Source organism: Coffea eugenioides, chromosome 2, assembly GCF_003713205.1.
Source record: "Coffea eugenioides isolate CCC68of chromosome 2, Ceug_1.0, whole genome shotgun sequence".
Classification (NCBI taxonomy): Eukaryota; Viridiplantae; Streptophyta; class Magnoliopsida; order Gentianales; family Rubiaceae; genus Coffea; species Coffea eugenioides.
In genome coordinates, this window is record NC_040036.1 from 12,025,124 (window position 1) to 12,043,064 (window position 17,941).

At 35.9% G+C, this 17,941-nt stretch overlaps 2 protein-coding genes across 2 annotated transcripts; both read right to left on the bottom strand.

Annotated features, from left to right (window-relative positions):
- Positions 1–2,285: 2,285 nt before the first annotated feature.
- LOC113763154 lies at positions 2,286–3,557 on the bottom strand. The gene has a single exon (XM_027306885.1). The coding sequence runs from the start codon at positions 3,281–3,283 to the stop codon at positions 2,525–2,527; it is 759 nt and encodes a 252-aa protein (XP_027162686.1). The 5' UTR covers positions 3,284–3,557; the 3' UTR covers positions 2,286–2,524.
- A 5,736-nt stretch (positions 3,558–9,293) lies between these two features.
- Positions 9,294–14,555, bottom strand: LOC113762596 (heterogeneous nuclear ribonucleoprotein U-like protein 1). The gene is made up of 9 exons (XM_027306111.1): positions 14,337–14,555; positions 12,338–13,101; positions 12,032–12,220; positions 11,794–11,902; positions 11,629–11,687; positions 11,449–11,545; positions 10,824–11,186; positions 10,364–10,699; positions 9,294–9,842 (listed from the first exon to the last, which is right to left on the bottom strand). The coding sequence occupies exons 1-9, from the start codon at positions 14,500–14,502 to the stop codon at positions 9,745–9,747; spliced, it is 2,181 nt and encodes a 726-aa protein (XP_027161912.1). The 5' UTR covers positions 14,503–14,555; the 3' UTR covers positions 9,294–9,744.
- Positions 14,556–17,941: the final 3,386 nt, after the last annotated feature.

Sequence of the window (17,941 nt, forward strand, 5' to 3'; positions counted from 1 at the left end):
TTTTTATTGCCTGACTTGGAGCCCAAGAACCAGACACGTGTAAATCGGCAGCGGAACGGGGGTGCGAGTGTCATGTGCCACATCACATGTGCTTTGTGGTCGTCCGTTTGTCTTTGCACATTTGGCAACCACGTTCAGGTCCTGCAGATTATTGCCCGCCCTTTGAATTGGCGACTGGTCAACGGAGATCTGACGTCTAAGATGTGTACATATAATAATAAATTTTGAGTTTTTCAAATGAGTTTTTTTATTGAATACTCGTTAATACACTTAGATTATATTAATTTTTCATGTGAGTGTATACATCAATAATTATTGTCCTTTCTTATATTTATACTATATTTTTTTTGAAAAAAAAATTAACACTTAATTGCACCTTAACGTTAAGTGATTACAGACCTGTAAATTTCAAGAAAGTTTCGTTTGCTCTTGTCTTTTGCTTTCTTTGTGGAAAAGTTCAATGGCGGCAGACAGGTAAAGAGGAGGAAAGGATGGAAAACTCATTAATCTGTTGAAGGCTTGTTTGTCGTCTCGTCTCCCACATTTTTGGACTAAGCATCCGGTAGAACGTTGAAGATTGAGGATGAGTACTTCACCTTCACAAGTATGATTTCCGGCCGCAATGTGAATAAATAGAGCCCAAGTGTCTAGTGTCCGGAACTGAACCAGGCCCAATAAGTCTATCCTCAATTTGATGGTAAAATTACACCATTTTGATAGTACAACCCATTACTATAATTGATATTTTGTTGTTAGCTAGTCAAAGGTAAGAGATAGTAGACAAAATGAGACATTTTCCACTAGCAAAATGAAGAATAATATCCGGGTTTTACTATTTCCTTGTAGCTAAAATAGAGACCTAGAAAGAAGATTACCTAATGAGAAAGAAGACGATACAATAAGAGACATCTATGTCATTTAATGGAGCCAACTAAGGTCGAAATCCCTATGATAAATCCATCAAAGCTTCAACATCATGAATAAAGGTTTCTTCTTGGCGATGTTTTGTTCGACAATTTAAGTGGGCTACGTTTGGATATTTCATGGCCGATGGGATAGGATGGGGACAAAGACTTTAGCAAATTCCTTAGTCAATCTCTCCTCCTCTTTTTTTTTTTTTTTTGGTGCTCGTTGGGAGCACACTTCACTACTGTCTTTTCTCCTTTATTTAACAGTAAATGTAGTTGAAAGGGTATAAAGAGCCGGTATAAGATAGGAAGTCCTGATTTTTTTTTTTTTCCGGAAGACGATAACTATTATATAACCTATTCTATTCTAAATTATAGCGAAGGACCTAAAAAGACTTGTGTTAGAAATTAGCAGGTACACAAATCTTATTAGATCAAAGAGGTGCTTTGAGCCTTTGACACCAACCTTAAATTTTGTTCCACTGCAGTAGAATTTGAACTCCCCCTACACCCAAGAATAGGAAGTACTGATTAAAATGGCATAATTTTGATGGAGCTCTAATTCGTGGCTACGGTCAAGGCATCTGATTAGAGAACTGAAAGTTAGTGGGACTGGCAATGATGGACGCCTTTCTCCAAAAAAAAAAAAATACACTGTAGAAAGCAATAATGCTCACCTTTGCAAGAATACGCGCACAGCTAGAGGTAATCCCAAAAAAAAAAAAAATCAATCAAGATATGTTAATGCAAATCAATCACTAAAGTACAACAAAGATCAAGAGGCAAAGCCATCAAGAAATGGATAAGAGTTTCCGCCATAATCTAAAATCAATCGAAGACCCACACAGTTTTAACCCGAATGGTTGGTTAGCACCCGCAAGTGTGCAGCAGATCATCATGTTCTAGAGCGAAGAACTACCGTAAAACTTTCAAGAATGTCATTATTGCAAGACCAATCAAAGTTGGTTTGCTTTTCTGTATTTCTTGGTTTAAAAAGCTGTGAAATATTCCAATCGGCTAAAGAATGAAAGCCATAAGTAGAAATATACCACGCTTTCTTAGCCAAGCAGAGGAAAGTGGGGATATATGGGGCTCATTGCCTGACTTTCCAGCGTTGGTAGCAATCACATTATCAGGAAGGAACGAAGAAGATTCGAAAAGATAAAAGGAAAGAAAGAAATCCAGATGGTGAGTTGAGTGCCAATTTCAGCAACTTTTTGGATGTCAATTCAATTGCCAACGCCTTATTGTTAGGATATCACATGCCTCCATACATTCACTTGCAAAGTACTTTACAAAACAACCTTTTGGCTTTTGCTCTCCCACTGCTTTTTTTAATTTTTAATCTAGCGGTCCAAGATGGAGAGGGAAAACAAAGAAAGAAGGATGAAGAGCCCTTTTCATTTCTCAAAAAGCTAAGGGCATATTAGTCATTCACAGCCCCCTCGTTAACAGTAAAGCACTCTTAACAATGATCTTATACAACAGTATTTACCCAAAACCCTCTAAATCCTACTTATACTACTCGTAAGTCGTATCTATTTTGCGTTGATCAAGGTTAATAATTGTATCTAAACCTCATCGGAAAACCTTTTGATTTTCCGCCGGGAAGCCCATCACATCGCTGGAGAAAGATCGATCTCAATTAGATTCTCTTCTTCACCATCACTATACCCCTTCCCTTCCAGTTTGATCTCTATCAGCCCATCTCTATCCTCCCCTTCCCACCGGAAACACATATTCTCCTGCGGGTCCCAATCTCTGATCGCCGGAAAATCCTCATCCGAGGAGCTATCCGAATCGTCGGTTTCCGGGTAAAACTTCGACAGGGATGCGTACCTCTCAATAACGGCCATCTGGGCATCTCTTTTTCCCTCCAAAACGTCGTCCTCATCGTCTTCTTGACCTTCATACTCCTCATATATCACCTCCAGTGGCGCCCCGACGTCCCACTCAACGAAGGAATCAGTACGAAACGACGTCGGCATGTTGCAAAAGTCTGGACCCAATCCATTTTCGGAGCTTTCCTTGGATTTGGAGGAGACCCATCCGCGATCAACATGATGGTCATCATCATGGGTGACACTGAATTCCGCAGAAATGGGATCATTTTCCTTTAAAGTTTCCTCTTGGGAGGTTATGGTTCTCTGGATTGCGCCCAGTCGAAGAAGGGAAAGTAAGAGAATTGAGGTGGAAATTAGGACCGGGGAGAAGATGATGGAGAGGAAAAGAGTCGGGAAGTAGAGGAAAATTAGAATGCAGAGAGTGATGATGGTGGAGAATAATGGGTCGTTGACGAGAGAGGAAATTGTTTTTCCTAGGAATGACATTGTTGTTTTCAGGGGGAAATTTTGACGGGGAAAGGATCTGATCATTTGAATTGCCTTTATCTATAGCAAGAATTTGATGGATGCTAGCACTAAAGAGATCAGACTTGGGGACTTGGAAGTAATGGGATTCGGTTGAGAGAGGAAGAGAATTAGATTACGTGATTGACGAGACTTAAATCCATCCCATGCATTGATATCTTGTGAGCGAGTGTGGGGTGGATGGGACTGTAGCAAGAAAATGCTTTTTATGGGTTTTGGTATAGGGGTGGCAATGTATGATGGGTTAAAAATGATCATACAAATAATGGAAAGGGCTTGGGTTCCATGCGATTCGATCTGATTGTTACGTCTTTCGTATCATTTAAACTACTTGGTGTAAGATTACATTACAGTATTTGTGGTAAACGTGATGTATATAAATAAAATACTTGACATATATTTAGTATTTATACATCCAAAATTTGAATATGTACAACAATCGGATGAAACTGCACAAAACACAACTGCATTGAGTGCTTGTTCCACAAGTAAGGTATTGAATATTACTAACAATATGCTTCCAACCCCAACCCAAAAAAAGGCTAAAAATTAGGATAAAACAAAGAATTATTAGCATTTTTTTTATTAAGCTTTAAGTTGATTTCAAATCATGCAAACGTAATCTACATCTATAACTGTTAGTATAAAAAAATCATTATACTGTCAATGCATAAAAAATTAACTGAAAAGGAAATTGTCGAGCATAGCTACATAGGGACCTCAACCTTATTAACGCCCCTCTACAAGATAAGTGCATAGAATCGAACTGGAGGTCGTGTGCCTAATTACTGTATTTGTAGTAAAAGTGATGTATATAAATAAAATATTTGACATATATTCAATATTTATACATCCAAAATTTGAATACGTACAGCAATAGGATGAAACTGCACAAAACACAACTACACTGAGTGCTTGTTCTACAAGTAAGGTATTGAATATTACTAACAAAATGCTTCCAACCCCAACCCAAAAAAAAAAGGGATAAAACAAAGAATTATTAGCATTTTTTTTATTAAGCTTTAAGTTGATTTTTCAAATCATGCAAACGTAATATACATCTATAACTGTTAGTGTAAAAAAATCATTATACTGCTGATGCATAAAAAGTTAACTGAAAAGGAAATTGTTGAGCATAACTACATAGGACCTCAACCTTATTAACGGCCCCTCTACAAGATAAGTGCATAGAATCGAAATGGAGTTCGTGTGCCTAATTAACTTCTAAAGTAGTACCAATTTTGTGGGGATTTTCAGGTGTACTGAAGCAATTCTAGGTATTAGTATGCAAACAAAAAAAAGGGGTTAATAGGAGCATATTTCCTAGATTGTATTGCGTAATTTTTGGAACTCAATTTTTTTAAAGGATTAAAAACTAATTTGGTAGTCCAATCTCAAATGGAAGCCCATTCTGCCGGAAGTGCCAAGCTCGACACTAGATGCAGATGTGCCGCCTGCCCAGAGGTGAGATTCTTTTGTTGGGCCGAGTTTGGATTTGTCAAAGACTATAATGACAGGTTTAATAAGCCTTCCTACCTGGATAATCTGTTGAAGTTCAAATCTTACCTTGTCATTGAATTTAATTGAAACTGGGGAAAAATCAAGAGACCAAAAGAAAAAACTAAATGCAATAATACTAAAAAGAATATTAGGAGACTAATGGGAAATGGAGTTCTTGACTCAAGAAAAATAAAGAAACAAGGGGGAATGGAGTTCTTGGCGGGTCATTGGTTTGTCCACCAATATATTCATTCCCGTACAAAATTAACCGTGATAGTATATACACTGTCAGTGTATATAAGATTTGCTCTTGAGATAATCTTTGGTTTCTGTGACTTCATCAATACTTCTCAGCTCGTGGCTCTTTTACTATGTGGTATATCACATTTGTGGTACCTCATGAGTTTTTTCTTTTTTCTTTTTTACATTCTTATTTTTACAATATGATTTACCATAATGTGATATACCACATTGTAGAATTTCCCCAGATTCTAACACAGTTTTAATTTGATAAACGTATAACTGTATATACATGCAGGATACCTATCAAACTTAAAAAAAAAAAAACCAAAGACTTTATAACTATTGCTGAATATTACCCTCACCCAAGGCAATAATACAAGATGAGAATTCTAGCCCTGTAGAAGCCCCGTACGTGGTGAGATATTATTATGATGCATCTCCCTTGGTAAATTTCTGCCATCTTTGTTTGCGAACATTGCACCTGGTAGTTGTCATTGAATACTAATTCATATATTCTTGAACGGAGCAATTGTTGTGTTATCATGAATATCCTTTGGGTTAATCTGTTGCAGTTCAATTATCTTCTGGAAATAAACCAGTTAGGCTGCTTTTTGGCCCTAAGCCATTGTTGGCTCTGATATTCATCTAATGCCATGAATATCATTTGAACGAAAGAGATCAACATTTGATAGTGCGCCCATCTCCTGCTATCTTATCACTGCCAAGTTCTTGATGGGTTGATTAAACTTGTAGCAGCATTTACATAGTTTAAAAGCATTCAAGAAAGAAAACAAAGAAAGAAAGAAAGAAAGAAAAGAGCTGTAGCGACATGTATGCTATGCCTATGGGTATGGGGACATAGGCATGGGACTAGTGGCAATACTTTTAAGGCATTCTTGTCAACGAGTCACACTTGTTGCTTGTTTTTTAAGGCGTGGGCTGGGGGAGCAAGTGAAGCGAATAGCTAGTGTTACATATGTATTTGTACGGTAGTATGATAGTTGGATACTTTGTACTAAATGTACAAGAAATCAAGGATTCATACTCTTTTCCTCCCACAAGGTCCAAAAAGGGATATATATATATATATATATATATGTATGTATAGCTATCCTCAAATAGGTTATACACGTTAGTTTCACGCTATGATGCTAATTTAGCTCAAGTATTACGGAGCGTGTTTGAATAGGAGATTATTTAATATATTATTTGTACTATTGTCTGTCATATTTTTTATGATGTGATGTTTGTGAAATAGAAAAGTGATTAAGAAGATAAAAATGTTGATTGAAAAATGTATTTGTGGTGATGTAAGCAAATAATTTTTTTTACAAATAATGTGATATCCAAACAATTTAACAAATTTATGATACCATTGAAACCGATCCAACTGCGCCCTAGCTAAGACAAGCAACTAATAAATGCAAAGCCCAATTAGTACAACATTGCCTAATGAATATGTAACTTGGATGCCAGTGTTTTTAGTTCATTAATGGAGAACAACTTAATTACCATGCATCTCCAATTAATTAACCGGAAAAATCCTACTATTACACTTGTAAACACTGTTAAACACATACACATACTGTTAAACTATCATCACCTCACCAAATTAATTACCAGAATAACAAAATCAACAGCCATCACAGTTTCTAATTCTAAACTCGTAGATCAAAATTACGATTTGCCATAACATACAACAATACAGGCTTCTGCCGAAGATAAAACAACGAAGAATCGTATAATGCAAATTCAGTCCTGAAATTCTTAAGAAATGATTGGTAACCTGGAACAGCATCGTGTTCTTTCCAAATGGAAAATCTACCATTAAAGTTTTTCTTGTCTGCCACTTTCATTTACAGTCAATGAAAAGTCGAAAGAATATCTCAAAAACAACAATGATTTTCTATATATGATTCCATCCAAAATGCACCAACAAAACAGAAAAGATGCTAACCTAAATTCCCAATGGAAAATTTTACTCAATAAATGCAGTGTGGGCTTTAAGTCTTAACTCTTAAGCCTCTAATTGTACTAGATGTTTAACTAACTAACTGACTATATATCGGTGCTCCTTTTTATATCATCACAACACACGAACTACAAGCTTTTGTTTCATAAAAGGTCATAATTCTTTTAAAGTTATAAACATCTCTTCAAAAATTTGCTTAATTTTTATCAAGTACTGCTTTGCCTCTAGAAGCAAAGGGGTCCCCATGAAAAAGCAAAGAACTAGTAATTGCTCGAAAAGGTTACCATTAAACTAGCTTGAAAAGATGTGACGGAGTACACATTGCTTTTTGGTTCTGCAACTTCGAAGGTTCTTTTCTTTTACTATGCGTCTTCCGTTTGGAAAAATTGTAATTAATGTTCAAGAAATTAGCGATAGATACAAAACATCTCATGAAGATACAAAAGATCTACTTGTGGTGCTGAGTTCAGCTCAAGAATTTTTTTTTTTAATTTAAGTTGATCTCGACTTGATTTAACTGTATGTTGATGATACAAATGACATATCATTGTATCGAAGTTATTGATTGCCTGGTGATGATTTGACCGAGAGTTATTGCAAGTATTAAACAATTCGATATATTAAAGCACATTTAGAATGTATATTCTAAACTGCAAATCATCAATTAGAAGATTCTATAAACATAGTGAATGGAAAAAAAAAAGCAAATATTTAAGAGTTAAAATTGCGAAATTGTCACATAGTCGAGTTTCTTGGACAATATGGAATCTAAGCATGTGCATAGAAAGGTTTCGAAAAGGCAAAGACATTATTCAAGAATTATTGAACATGACCTTATGTTTCAAGGGTTTTCCAATGCAATAGTTGATGAAGTCGGTAATGACTGGTTAATTTTTTTTTTTTGTTTTTAAGGATACAAAACTAATGCATGATATGAATACTAGCCTATATAAGGTAGGATAAACATTATACAGAAATTTAAGGATTTAAATGAACGCATGATATGAACCCTAACCTACATAAGGTAGGATAAACACTACAGTGAAATTAGTAGTAAATTGACAACTTCTGAGATAATAATGATATCGAAACCTTTCAACATAAAGTAATAATGGCCTGATTATGCAACTCATTTGGTAATAGCTCTTATATACTTCGATCATTTTGTCATGCAGATCCCTGGAATAGGTTCCACTTCTTCCTTTCCCAATGTACGGTATCGTATAACTACCAATAATTGCGTAAATATTTAATTCCTGCACAGAGAACGGAATCTTTAATGCTACATGATTTTGGATAGATCGAGTAGGCAGGCAGATTTGCTGAACAAACTTTCCGTAAAGTGATCGGATAATATTCAAATGATAAGCGTCCTGTTATCTCATCATTGCTTCAGGAACAAATCATCCATGGCCAAAAAGCAGAGAGGAAAGGGGAGGGGGCCATGCAATGACAGTCGGGATTGCTTTGCTTGATGTAACTCCCTCTTGAGCTGTATGAGGATATGGGGCTGCAGGATCATGGACGACTGACTGGTTTTTGGCTAATAGTTAGATGTGGCAGACAGCAAATCCCGGCCGTCAGTTCGATTGATACATAGTGCACGTTAAAGGGTGTATGATTTGTACCAGAGTAGAAGTTCATGTCGGATGACGAATTGAAGATATTGGAACTGGGAGAAGAAGTTCCTCAAAATTAATGTTTAACATCTGGCAATTCAAGAAACTTTTGGGGGTGTTCAGCAGTCAGCACATGCCTAAGGGCCCTTCTATTTCTCTCCCAAGCCTCATGTTGATGAATATCTGAACCTTTAGCTTTTATGGTTTAGGCACATTTCCACTAGCTAAAATGAGAGCTCTTCTTCCCCACCCCCCAACACTCCCCTGTCGTTTGGGTTGAAAAAAATTATAGACAAGAAGGTTCTGAATAGAATGGCAAGAACGGAATTGGTAGTGGAGCAAAGAATTAAACATTTTCTTGTTTGAAGCTCTTCATCTCAGTTCTTTTCTTCTTTATCCACATACATAAAGAGCATAAACTTTATAGTTGACATACAAATACATTGCACAGAAGATTTCTCTGATAGGGTCATTTGGTCATTCAGACACCATTACCATCCTACACATTAGCTTGGACCATCATGGAGAAAACCAAACTACGACTCCTTGAATACTGTTGTTCCTGCATGAGGAAGCGACAGATGCCCACCAGAAAGCAGCTAGGCAAGAGTAAAAGCATCCCAATCAGCCAGCCAAAATTTGGCCCCAAGGATTCTCTGTTTCATTTCTCAAACCAACGGGAGATATAGAACGGCCTAACGTTGTATGTAAATAACCGCAGCTTTAGTTTACAGACAGCACTACTGGCATTTTTCACAGGACAACAGTCAAGCGACAATGTGCAATACTCTAAACTCCCACAAACTTTTAACGTTGTATATAATAAATACTCATAAAAGAAAGTAACCTACAATAAGCACACAGCAAAATCCTATCCACCTTGGAATGTATGGAAATACTAGGAGGTGGTTAGAAGCATTTCCTTGAAAACCTAGCAGGTCATTCTATCGATGCCCTTCCATGGGCTGTATGAGTATTTCTTCCATACATCTTCAGTTCCTTTTTCTTCATTGCTTCCAAGATCTTCTGATACCTTGGGTCAATTTCTCACTTAAAACTGCGCCACCAACTCAACCCATCCAAGAACGCTTTGGATTTCAAGAAGTTGGAAAGGCATCCCTGAGAAATCAATGCTACCATGGGCCTGGGGGGCCATAACCTCCATGATGCTCTTTACCGGGGGGGAAGTTTCCATATGAAGGCCTTGGAACAGGAGCTCCATATGGAGAACCTGGGATCATAATAAGAAGAAAACTCTTTGGACATTACTGTACGTTGAAGAAATCAAATAACACATTCGAATCACAATGGAGAAAAAAAAGAAATGTTTATACCAAGCATGAGAAACAAAGTAACGACTAAGTTGATATTCTTCAACAGGTTGTCACCATCTCTAGCTCAAAAATACAGAAAGAAAAACATTCCACCCAGCGAGGAAGGAAACTCATCACAGTTGGTCCAAGATGCAATAAAATTAAAGTTGCATATTGGTGTATGGCACTCATGACCCACTTTTACCATTTTGAAAGTTGATTAAGTTTTACCACATAGATATTAGAAGAAAATGTAACTCGATATCATACTTGAATATTTTCCTAATTCCTATTACAAATATTTGGAAATTAATGAAAACAAGATTTTTCCAAATATAAGTTTTACTGGAAATCACCAAGGATGTCACAATAACAGAACAACAAATAATTCATAAATTCTGCTTAAAAGAAATATAATGTGATGAAGGAAGCTACTAACCGTATGGTCCTGCTGTAGTAGACCCAAATGTAGGTGGTCCTGTACCCAAGAGCTCCTGTGATGAACGTTGTGGCTGACCAGCATATACAACTTGAGAGTTAAACGGAACTGTAGTCAAACTTGCATAGGTTTCAGTCATGTGCATTCTGTTATTATCAGCAGCACTGCATGTATATCCTGCTCCATAGCTCATATAAAGCTCATTCCCATTCACAGGAGCAGCAAATCTATTTTCACCATCACTTCCACCAGAGTGAGAATACCCTCCATGACTGCCATAGCTTTCAAGTCTATTAATTGGATACGAATAAGAGTTACTTCCAGCAGGGGTTCCAACTGGAGGATAAGGTGAGCATGAATTAGACCAAGGTCCAGCAAAGCCATCCAAAAAGGAAAAAATATAGACGAGAAAAGAATGCATTAACATGTAGCTGTTTTAGAAACCATAAAAGAGGCAAACCAGGTAAACTTCCTTTATTTCGCAGGGGGGCTCCAAATGAAGGAATAGACATTTCATGAGAACTTCCTCGTGGCTGACTAGCATACACATCTTGAGAGTTGAATGGAACTGTAGCCAAACTTGCATAGGGTTCAGTCATGTGCATTCTGTTATTATCAATAGCAATGGACGTATATCCTGCTCCATAGCTCCTGTAAGGCTCATTCACATCCAGAGAAGCAGCAAATCTATTTCCACAATCACTTCCACCAGAATGAGAATACCCTCCATGACACAAATATGAGTTACTTCCAGCAGGTGTTCCAACAGGAGGATAAGGCGAGTATGCATTATTAGACCAAGGTCCAGCAAAGCCCATGCCATCTGAAAACGAAAATTATTTATAAGACGAAAACATATCATTTGCATGTGGCAATTTTGGACACCACAAAAGAGAGACAAACTAGGTAAACTGCATTGATTTTGCACAGGGGTTCCATTGGAATATATGTTTTCTATTCCATAGGAAGGAATAGATGTTTCATGAGAATTTCATTGATAATTTTGCACAGGGGCTCCACATGAAGGATTAGAAGATCTATATAGGACAATGAAGGACTATCATGAGAATGGAAAATGCCTTTACCAGAATGAGAGGAAACCACCACACTCGCATTGAGATTTGCTTTCATCTGATCTAAATATCTCTGCGACTCTGCTCGGCTGAGCTCTGGGAAAAAAACCTTACAGCACAAAAAGTACAGGTTACAATGCAGCCTAAAACCCAAACATGAATAGAGGAAGGAAGAATAAGAATGCAATTTACCTCATCAAAATACTCATCTGTATTGGGCATGTCCTTGCTCATTGGCAAAGTATAATTGGCTGCCATGCACCGATTACAGGTCACCACAAAAAGGAAACAGATGATGAAGAAGGAAAGGCCAAAGCATGGCAATTTAGATAGAAGGAACTACTGATCTAGACAAACCTAACATCTCATTTACAGCTTGAGCAGGAATTTCTTTTCCCATTTCTTTGTTCCTTTTATCTGAACGATTATTGAGCTCTTCCGGTCTCGGAAAAACAACAACGGCAATCTGCCTCAAGAAAACACAGCCTTTAATATCACAATATTAATGCAAGCATGGGGAAGCATAATTTCAACTTTTTAACATAAATCTCCAGGAAAAGAAAGAATCATACTTTGAAGAGAGAGAAAAAGTTACCTTACGGTAGTTCAAAAATGGCTTCAGCTTGCGTTTACGTGCATTCTTGTAGACATTTGTTTGGTCGATTATGAAATTGCGAGGCACCTTGGAAGCTCTGGACAGAAGAGTATTGAAAATCGCAGTTGCACGTTGCATCAGACGATCAAATCGTTCACCATAGTTATGTCTACGAAGCAGACCAGGCACCTTTATGAAATTCAAGCTTTTATCAGAAAATTGAGAAGAGAAAAATGCTACTTAAAAATGAAAAAGCTCTAAAACTAAAACAAGGATACTAAGACGTGAATATGAAAGGCGTACAACCTTCATCTGATCCAGGACTAAATTGGTTCCAAGCAGAATATATCGCTTTTCTGGATGAGCCCTGACCAAATTCTCAGCCCACGTAGACTTGCCAGCAGCAGGTAATCCAACCATCATTATTAGTTCACAATCACTTACATTCTGAAACGTAGGTCCCAATATCACCTTCCGATCCTCAATTGCAGAGGCCCACGGTTTGTAGCCTTCTTGTGGAACTAATCCATCTTCAGTCCTGAATTGCATCTGAACTTCAACATTTTTTAGCAAAACATGAGGAAATAGTGCTGATTCCCATTGCAAGTTTTTGATTGGACAATTAACCACTTCGAGGCCACCAAAACCTGCATGAAACTGAATTGCAGTTCCCAGCCACTTCCCATTCTTTGAGAAACCAATTGAAGCCACGGGTTTACTTTCAAGGTTGACACAGCAAATTATAGTGTCACCATCATCAAACTGCTCTCCATAACCTGAATATTTTCCTGCATTAGAAAACATTCCTGTGCCCCCAAAACCAAAACTGTGTAGGGTCTCCCCAAGATTTCCAACAACATCATCTCCCCTTGAGATGCCAACCCTACATATATGCTGCTGGTCCAGTGGAGTGTCATCCATATCAACTGGCTGATGTGCAATAATTTTGCACCCAAAGCAATACTTTCCCCCAGTGATTCCCACGTTGGCCCGGGCACCAGACCAGCAATAAGCAAATCCCTCCTCATAAAGTGCTGAACCACGCAGACCATCTTCTTCAATATTGAAATCTGTCAAAGAGTGATGTCCGACATCAAGCTATAGAAAGGTGAAACCAATAATGGAAAAGTATTTACTCCTAATATTAGATCAAAGATAGCTGTTCATTGTGATTGAGTTGTACCCTAGATTATCACAAAGAAACACTTCTTGATTGCAAACAATTGAAGAAAATCTCACATACGAGCTGGAAAACTAGCAGTGTATCACCCCCAATATCAAAATAATAATAATAATAATAAAAAGAATATGCCTGACGGTTTCTTTTCATAGGGTAGTAGAATGCATCCAAGCCCTGACTGTTTTAGTTGAAAAAAATCCCAGCTCTGATTAGTTTAACTGAAAAATGTTCTATATACTTGACCTCTACCTCAATTTAAACATTCAGGGTCCTGACATGTCTGATGTAAATGCTAAATGATACAAGGTACAAGGAAACTTTCCAAATGGAGTTACTGTTTGATCACAATTTTTGTGTACTTGTGTACACATATACATAGGTTGAGAAACAATTTCATTGATGCACCTATTATTAAGTTAATCAATCATCATACGAGGGAAACTACACAAAGATTTAATTGTCATATGTGCCAATTTTTTATACAGAATGGATCTGTTCAACCTATTCAAGTCCCTCCGCCTCACCAAGAACATAATTCAAGAGGCATTTTATCAGTAAAAGAAGGTATACACAAATGGCAAGAATTTCCAACAACCCACCATTATCTAACAAAATTTTCTTTCAGTCCTTTGCAATAAGGAAGATGACAGTCTCTTATGAAGAGGGAAAAATTTTAAAAAAGTTCACCGAAACCACTCAGAAGCATTATTTGTCATATACCTAAACCCGGGTTTTCCTCCTTTGACTCTCGGGGAAAAGGGGCTCTTGATTTTTACATCCTCCCATTCTTCTCCCATTTTCTTAAACAACGATAAGAGAAGGCAAATTGAACCCAAGTTACTAGCCTAATCCAATGACTTCTTACCTAAATTTTTTTTAAAAAAAAAACACACATTTTTGTCATAATTAAAAAACTAAAGCAACAGAACAGAAACCTAAAATTGACGGATTAACCAATGCATGTAATCATTTCCCAATGCACACAAAGACAAGCCACAAAACAAAATAATCCCAACAAATTAAAAAAAAAAAAAACATGCAAAGAATCCTTTTATAGGATATCGAAATTCAACCCTCTATCTTGCGAAATTGAAGAAATCGGCGATCAAGAAATGGAATTCATACCGATATCACAATCGGCCGGATTGAGGAGGACGCGACGAACGGGCAGCGCCGGATGATAATCAGCAGAGGCTTGTTCTTCTGCTTCAATTTTCCCTTTCTTGGCATCCCTCCACGGCGCCCCGTAACCCTCTTCGATCGGCTGAGGACGCTTTGCAGATGACGCCATCGCTCAGCAATGTCTGTCGCAAATTCTCTCAGGTAAGCTGATGCTCGCTTCCACTTCACTTCACTTCACTTCATTTCACTTCACTATATATAGCCAGTATTCTGCTGGCATATCCGTTACGTTGAGTTGGGTATTTATAGAGAACCTGAGCACCGCCTTGCCTGTGCAATGGCACGTGACATGTGTTTTTAACTTTTATTGGTTGCGTCACACTTGTAATCTGGGATTGCAGTTGATGGCACCACTAGGGAGCCTCTATGATGAAACTAATAACCTTAAAAGAAACTAATCAGGTGCACTTTAGGTGCATCATTTAAAAAGTTATTTTAGTCAATCATCTTTTGTGGTCGTCTTGATCCATTATGTTTAATCTCTCATCCCTTTAAGGTATGGTTAATGGAGAGATGATTTGGATCGAAAATTTAAGAATACTAATGGAATTGATGACGTGCATGGTATGTGCATTAGTAAAAAGTAAAAAAAAAAATTATATATAAAGCTAAATAGAAAAGTGTCACAGGCCCTCAACCCTAATTTTTTTTTTTTCAATTTCCCTCACCAATTTCTTTAACGAGAGTCCAAACTATATAAATAAAAGGATTAGACAATTTCCCCCTCCTAATTTTCCCAAATTCATGACTTGCAAAGGATACAATAGTAAGGGATCATGCAATTAATAAGAAATGGAGAAATCAGTTGGCACAGTAAATATAAAATTTAGAAATTCACAAACACTTTTTAGTAAAGAATAATTTTTTTGGTCTTTGAAGACATCTCAAATGAGTTTATAAACATAATTTTAAACGCAATTTTTTCTAATTTTTAGAAATTCTAACAATTTGAAAAACTTCTCGAGTTGATTGTAAACACATTGTAATAACTAATAATATTTTTTTAGTTTGGAAACACCTTAAATATACTCCTAAAAATAAATTATTTATACCTTAAAGTGCTTATTGTTATATTTGTATCCCACTAAAATTGCACATTTACACAATTTGTCTACTAACTTCATGCTTTTCTTGATATACTTTAAATTTTGAAGAAAAAGGACAACATATGGGCACTTTTAGAATGAAAACATCTTCTCAATTCAAAAATGAGTTTTAAATTATTTATACCTTAAAGTGCCTATTGTTATATTACATCCCACTAAATTTGCACATGCACATAATTTGTCTATTAACTTCAAGCCTTTTTTAATGTACTTTTAATTTTTTTTTAAAAAAAAGGACAACAAAGGGCACTTTTAGAATGAAAATATTTCTCAATTCAGAATTGAGTTTTGTAATAATATATTTTGAAATGGATTGTCATTGTTACAAAAAGTCAAAAGTAGAGAAGTGATGTTTTTCAAAGTTCAGGGTGCTAAGTGAAATTATTAAAAGCTTCAATGGAGGTTTTTGAAATTGTCCCTTCTTTTTTTACAAAAATCTTTTTTTTCCTGCCTAGAAAATGATGCCTTATTAAAGACATTAGTATGCTTTTTTTTTTTTTTTTTATAATTAAGACATCAGTATGTTAAGTTACAGATAAAAGATTTATCCCTAGCACTACTAACTCTTAAGTTTTCTTGAGGATGAAAAATTTTCGTACTTGTTTTATTACAAAAATCTTTTTATTTCATACTTGTTTTAGTTTTCTCGAGAAGTAGTGAGGTCATCAGTATCTGACTTACATATGAAAGATTGGGTTAAAAGCACTAACCCCTTCCTTCTCCTCCGCTAATGGTTTGGTGCCATTTGCATCTTTCCCCCTAACATTACTTTTATTGCACTTTCTTCCCTCAACTAACAATCAATATTAATAGTTTGGCAAAAAAAAATTAATGATCTCAAAACAATAATTAGTAGAAATAATACTCGGAAAGAAGATTTGGCTTTTTGTTTCAAGTGAATGTTCTTAAAAATGGAATCCAACCACTTAAAAAAATCACGTGCCCTTGAAATCTATTTTAGAAGTCAAAATAAAATCACTTCAAGTGCCAAAAAAATCATAAAATGATTGCAAAAGAAAGAATACCATATAACTTTAAAAACAAAATTTTCTGTTTAAATATTTAAATTTACACGATATGTGTATAAGAGACATCTTACGATATTTGTAACTTACCTCCATCTATTGATATCCATAATCTGAGAATGAATAAGGTTAACTATAGCAAAGTTTTCGAATTTACTTAATATGGTATAATTTTTTGTTAATAGAAGTGGAATGTTTTGGGAACTTACTTTTTGATTTGCCAAAAAAATAAAAAAATTGCATTGTTAAAAATGGATGACATGAGAAGCTTGGGCAGGGGAAAAAAGAGTAAAAGAAAATGGAGATAAGGACGAAATTGAAACATTAGACATTTTTTAAAAACTGATGTAATTTAACAGAGGAAGCAATTTGCCAATTCCGCCTATCAAAGTTCTGTTCATTTGCAGAAGAGAACCAGGGCTTAGTACCTTTAGCCCTAAAAGATTTGTCCATGCGACTATTACAGACTTTTCAGTTTTAGGTACAGGAATTGCCCCAAAATAATCAAGGCATAGAAATTGCCCCAAAGCAATTGGGAGCATAACCCAGAAATATTCGTTTAACTAGTTCCTAACCTATTACTTAAGAGTAACTGCCCATAATTTGTTGAAAGATTTTAAAAAAGAAAAACTATAAGTTGATTGATAAAAAGATTTAGGGTGCGATTTGATATTAAGTCATTGAATTGTTAAGTATTAAATCTAATACATTTGAGTGTATGTCATATTCAGTGACAAGTGAATAACTTATCACTTAATTTTGGGAGCAAGTTTTGCCCAGAAAATTCAGTGTCACTTAATTAATTCAGATATTCAATTTTTGGTTATCATACAATCTGAATATGTTAAGATTTGAATCCATTAAGTTTAAGTACTGAATTGAATTATCAAATAGGGCCTTAGTAAGACATAAGTGATACGAATATATATATAAAGTGGAAATTAATAAATTAATTAAAATTACTATAAATAAGGAAGTAAAAAAGGAAGAGAATTAATTATTACAAAAAAAAAGCAGTAAAAGAATTTAAAAATAAAAAACACAAATTCTTAAGAAGTGGCGAAAAGATGGATAGTCCATTTGATAGAACATGAATATGTTCAACTTGACAGAATGCGGATACGTTCAACTCAGCAATCTACCATATGAAAAACTGAACATTATTTTATGTGTGCGTGTGTATGAGATTGGTAAAAACGGTAATTGCTTTTCCAAGGGGTTCATTAAACTAGCATATAGTCGGAACCAGCAATATAATAGCTGAAATGAAAATTATGAAACAATAGACCCCAAACAACTTCATAAATATTATCATTTCGAGCACCATTGAAACAAAGCCTCGTAACCAGAACGACAAAACCCATTGCAAGCAAATTAATCACCAATCAAGAAATACTAGATTTGTTTATTCCTTGGT

What these genes read in the sequence shown, in the direction of transcription:
- LOC113762596 (XM_027306111.1), bottom strand. Translation starts at nt 14,502, where the DNA reads ATGGCGTCATCTGCAAAGCGTCCTCAGCCGATCGAAGAGGGTTACGGG. An exon ending in CATTTTTGAACTACCGTAAG is followed by an intron (nt 11,903 to 12,031) that starts GTAACTTTTTCT and finishes TTCTTGAGGCAG; the next exon opens with ATTGCCGTTGTTGTTTTTCC. An exon ending in AAATAAAGGAAGTTTACCTG is followed by an intron (nt 10,700 to 10,823) that starts GTTTGCCTCTTT and finishes CTTATCCTCCAG; the next exon opens with TTGGAACCCCTGCTGGAAGT.
- LOC113763154 (XM_027306885.1), bottom strand. Translation starts at nt 3,283, where the DNA reads ATGATCAGATCCTTTCCCCGTCAAAATTTCCCCCTGAAAACAACAATG.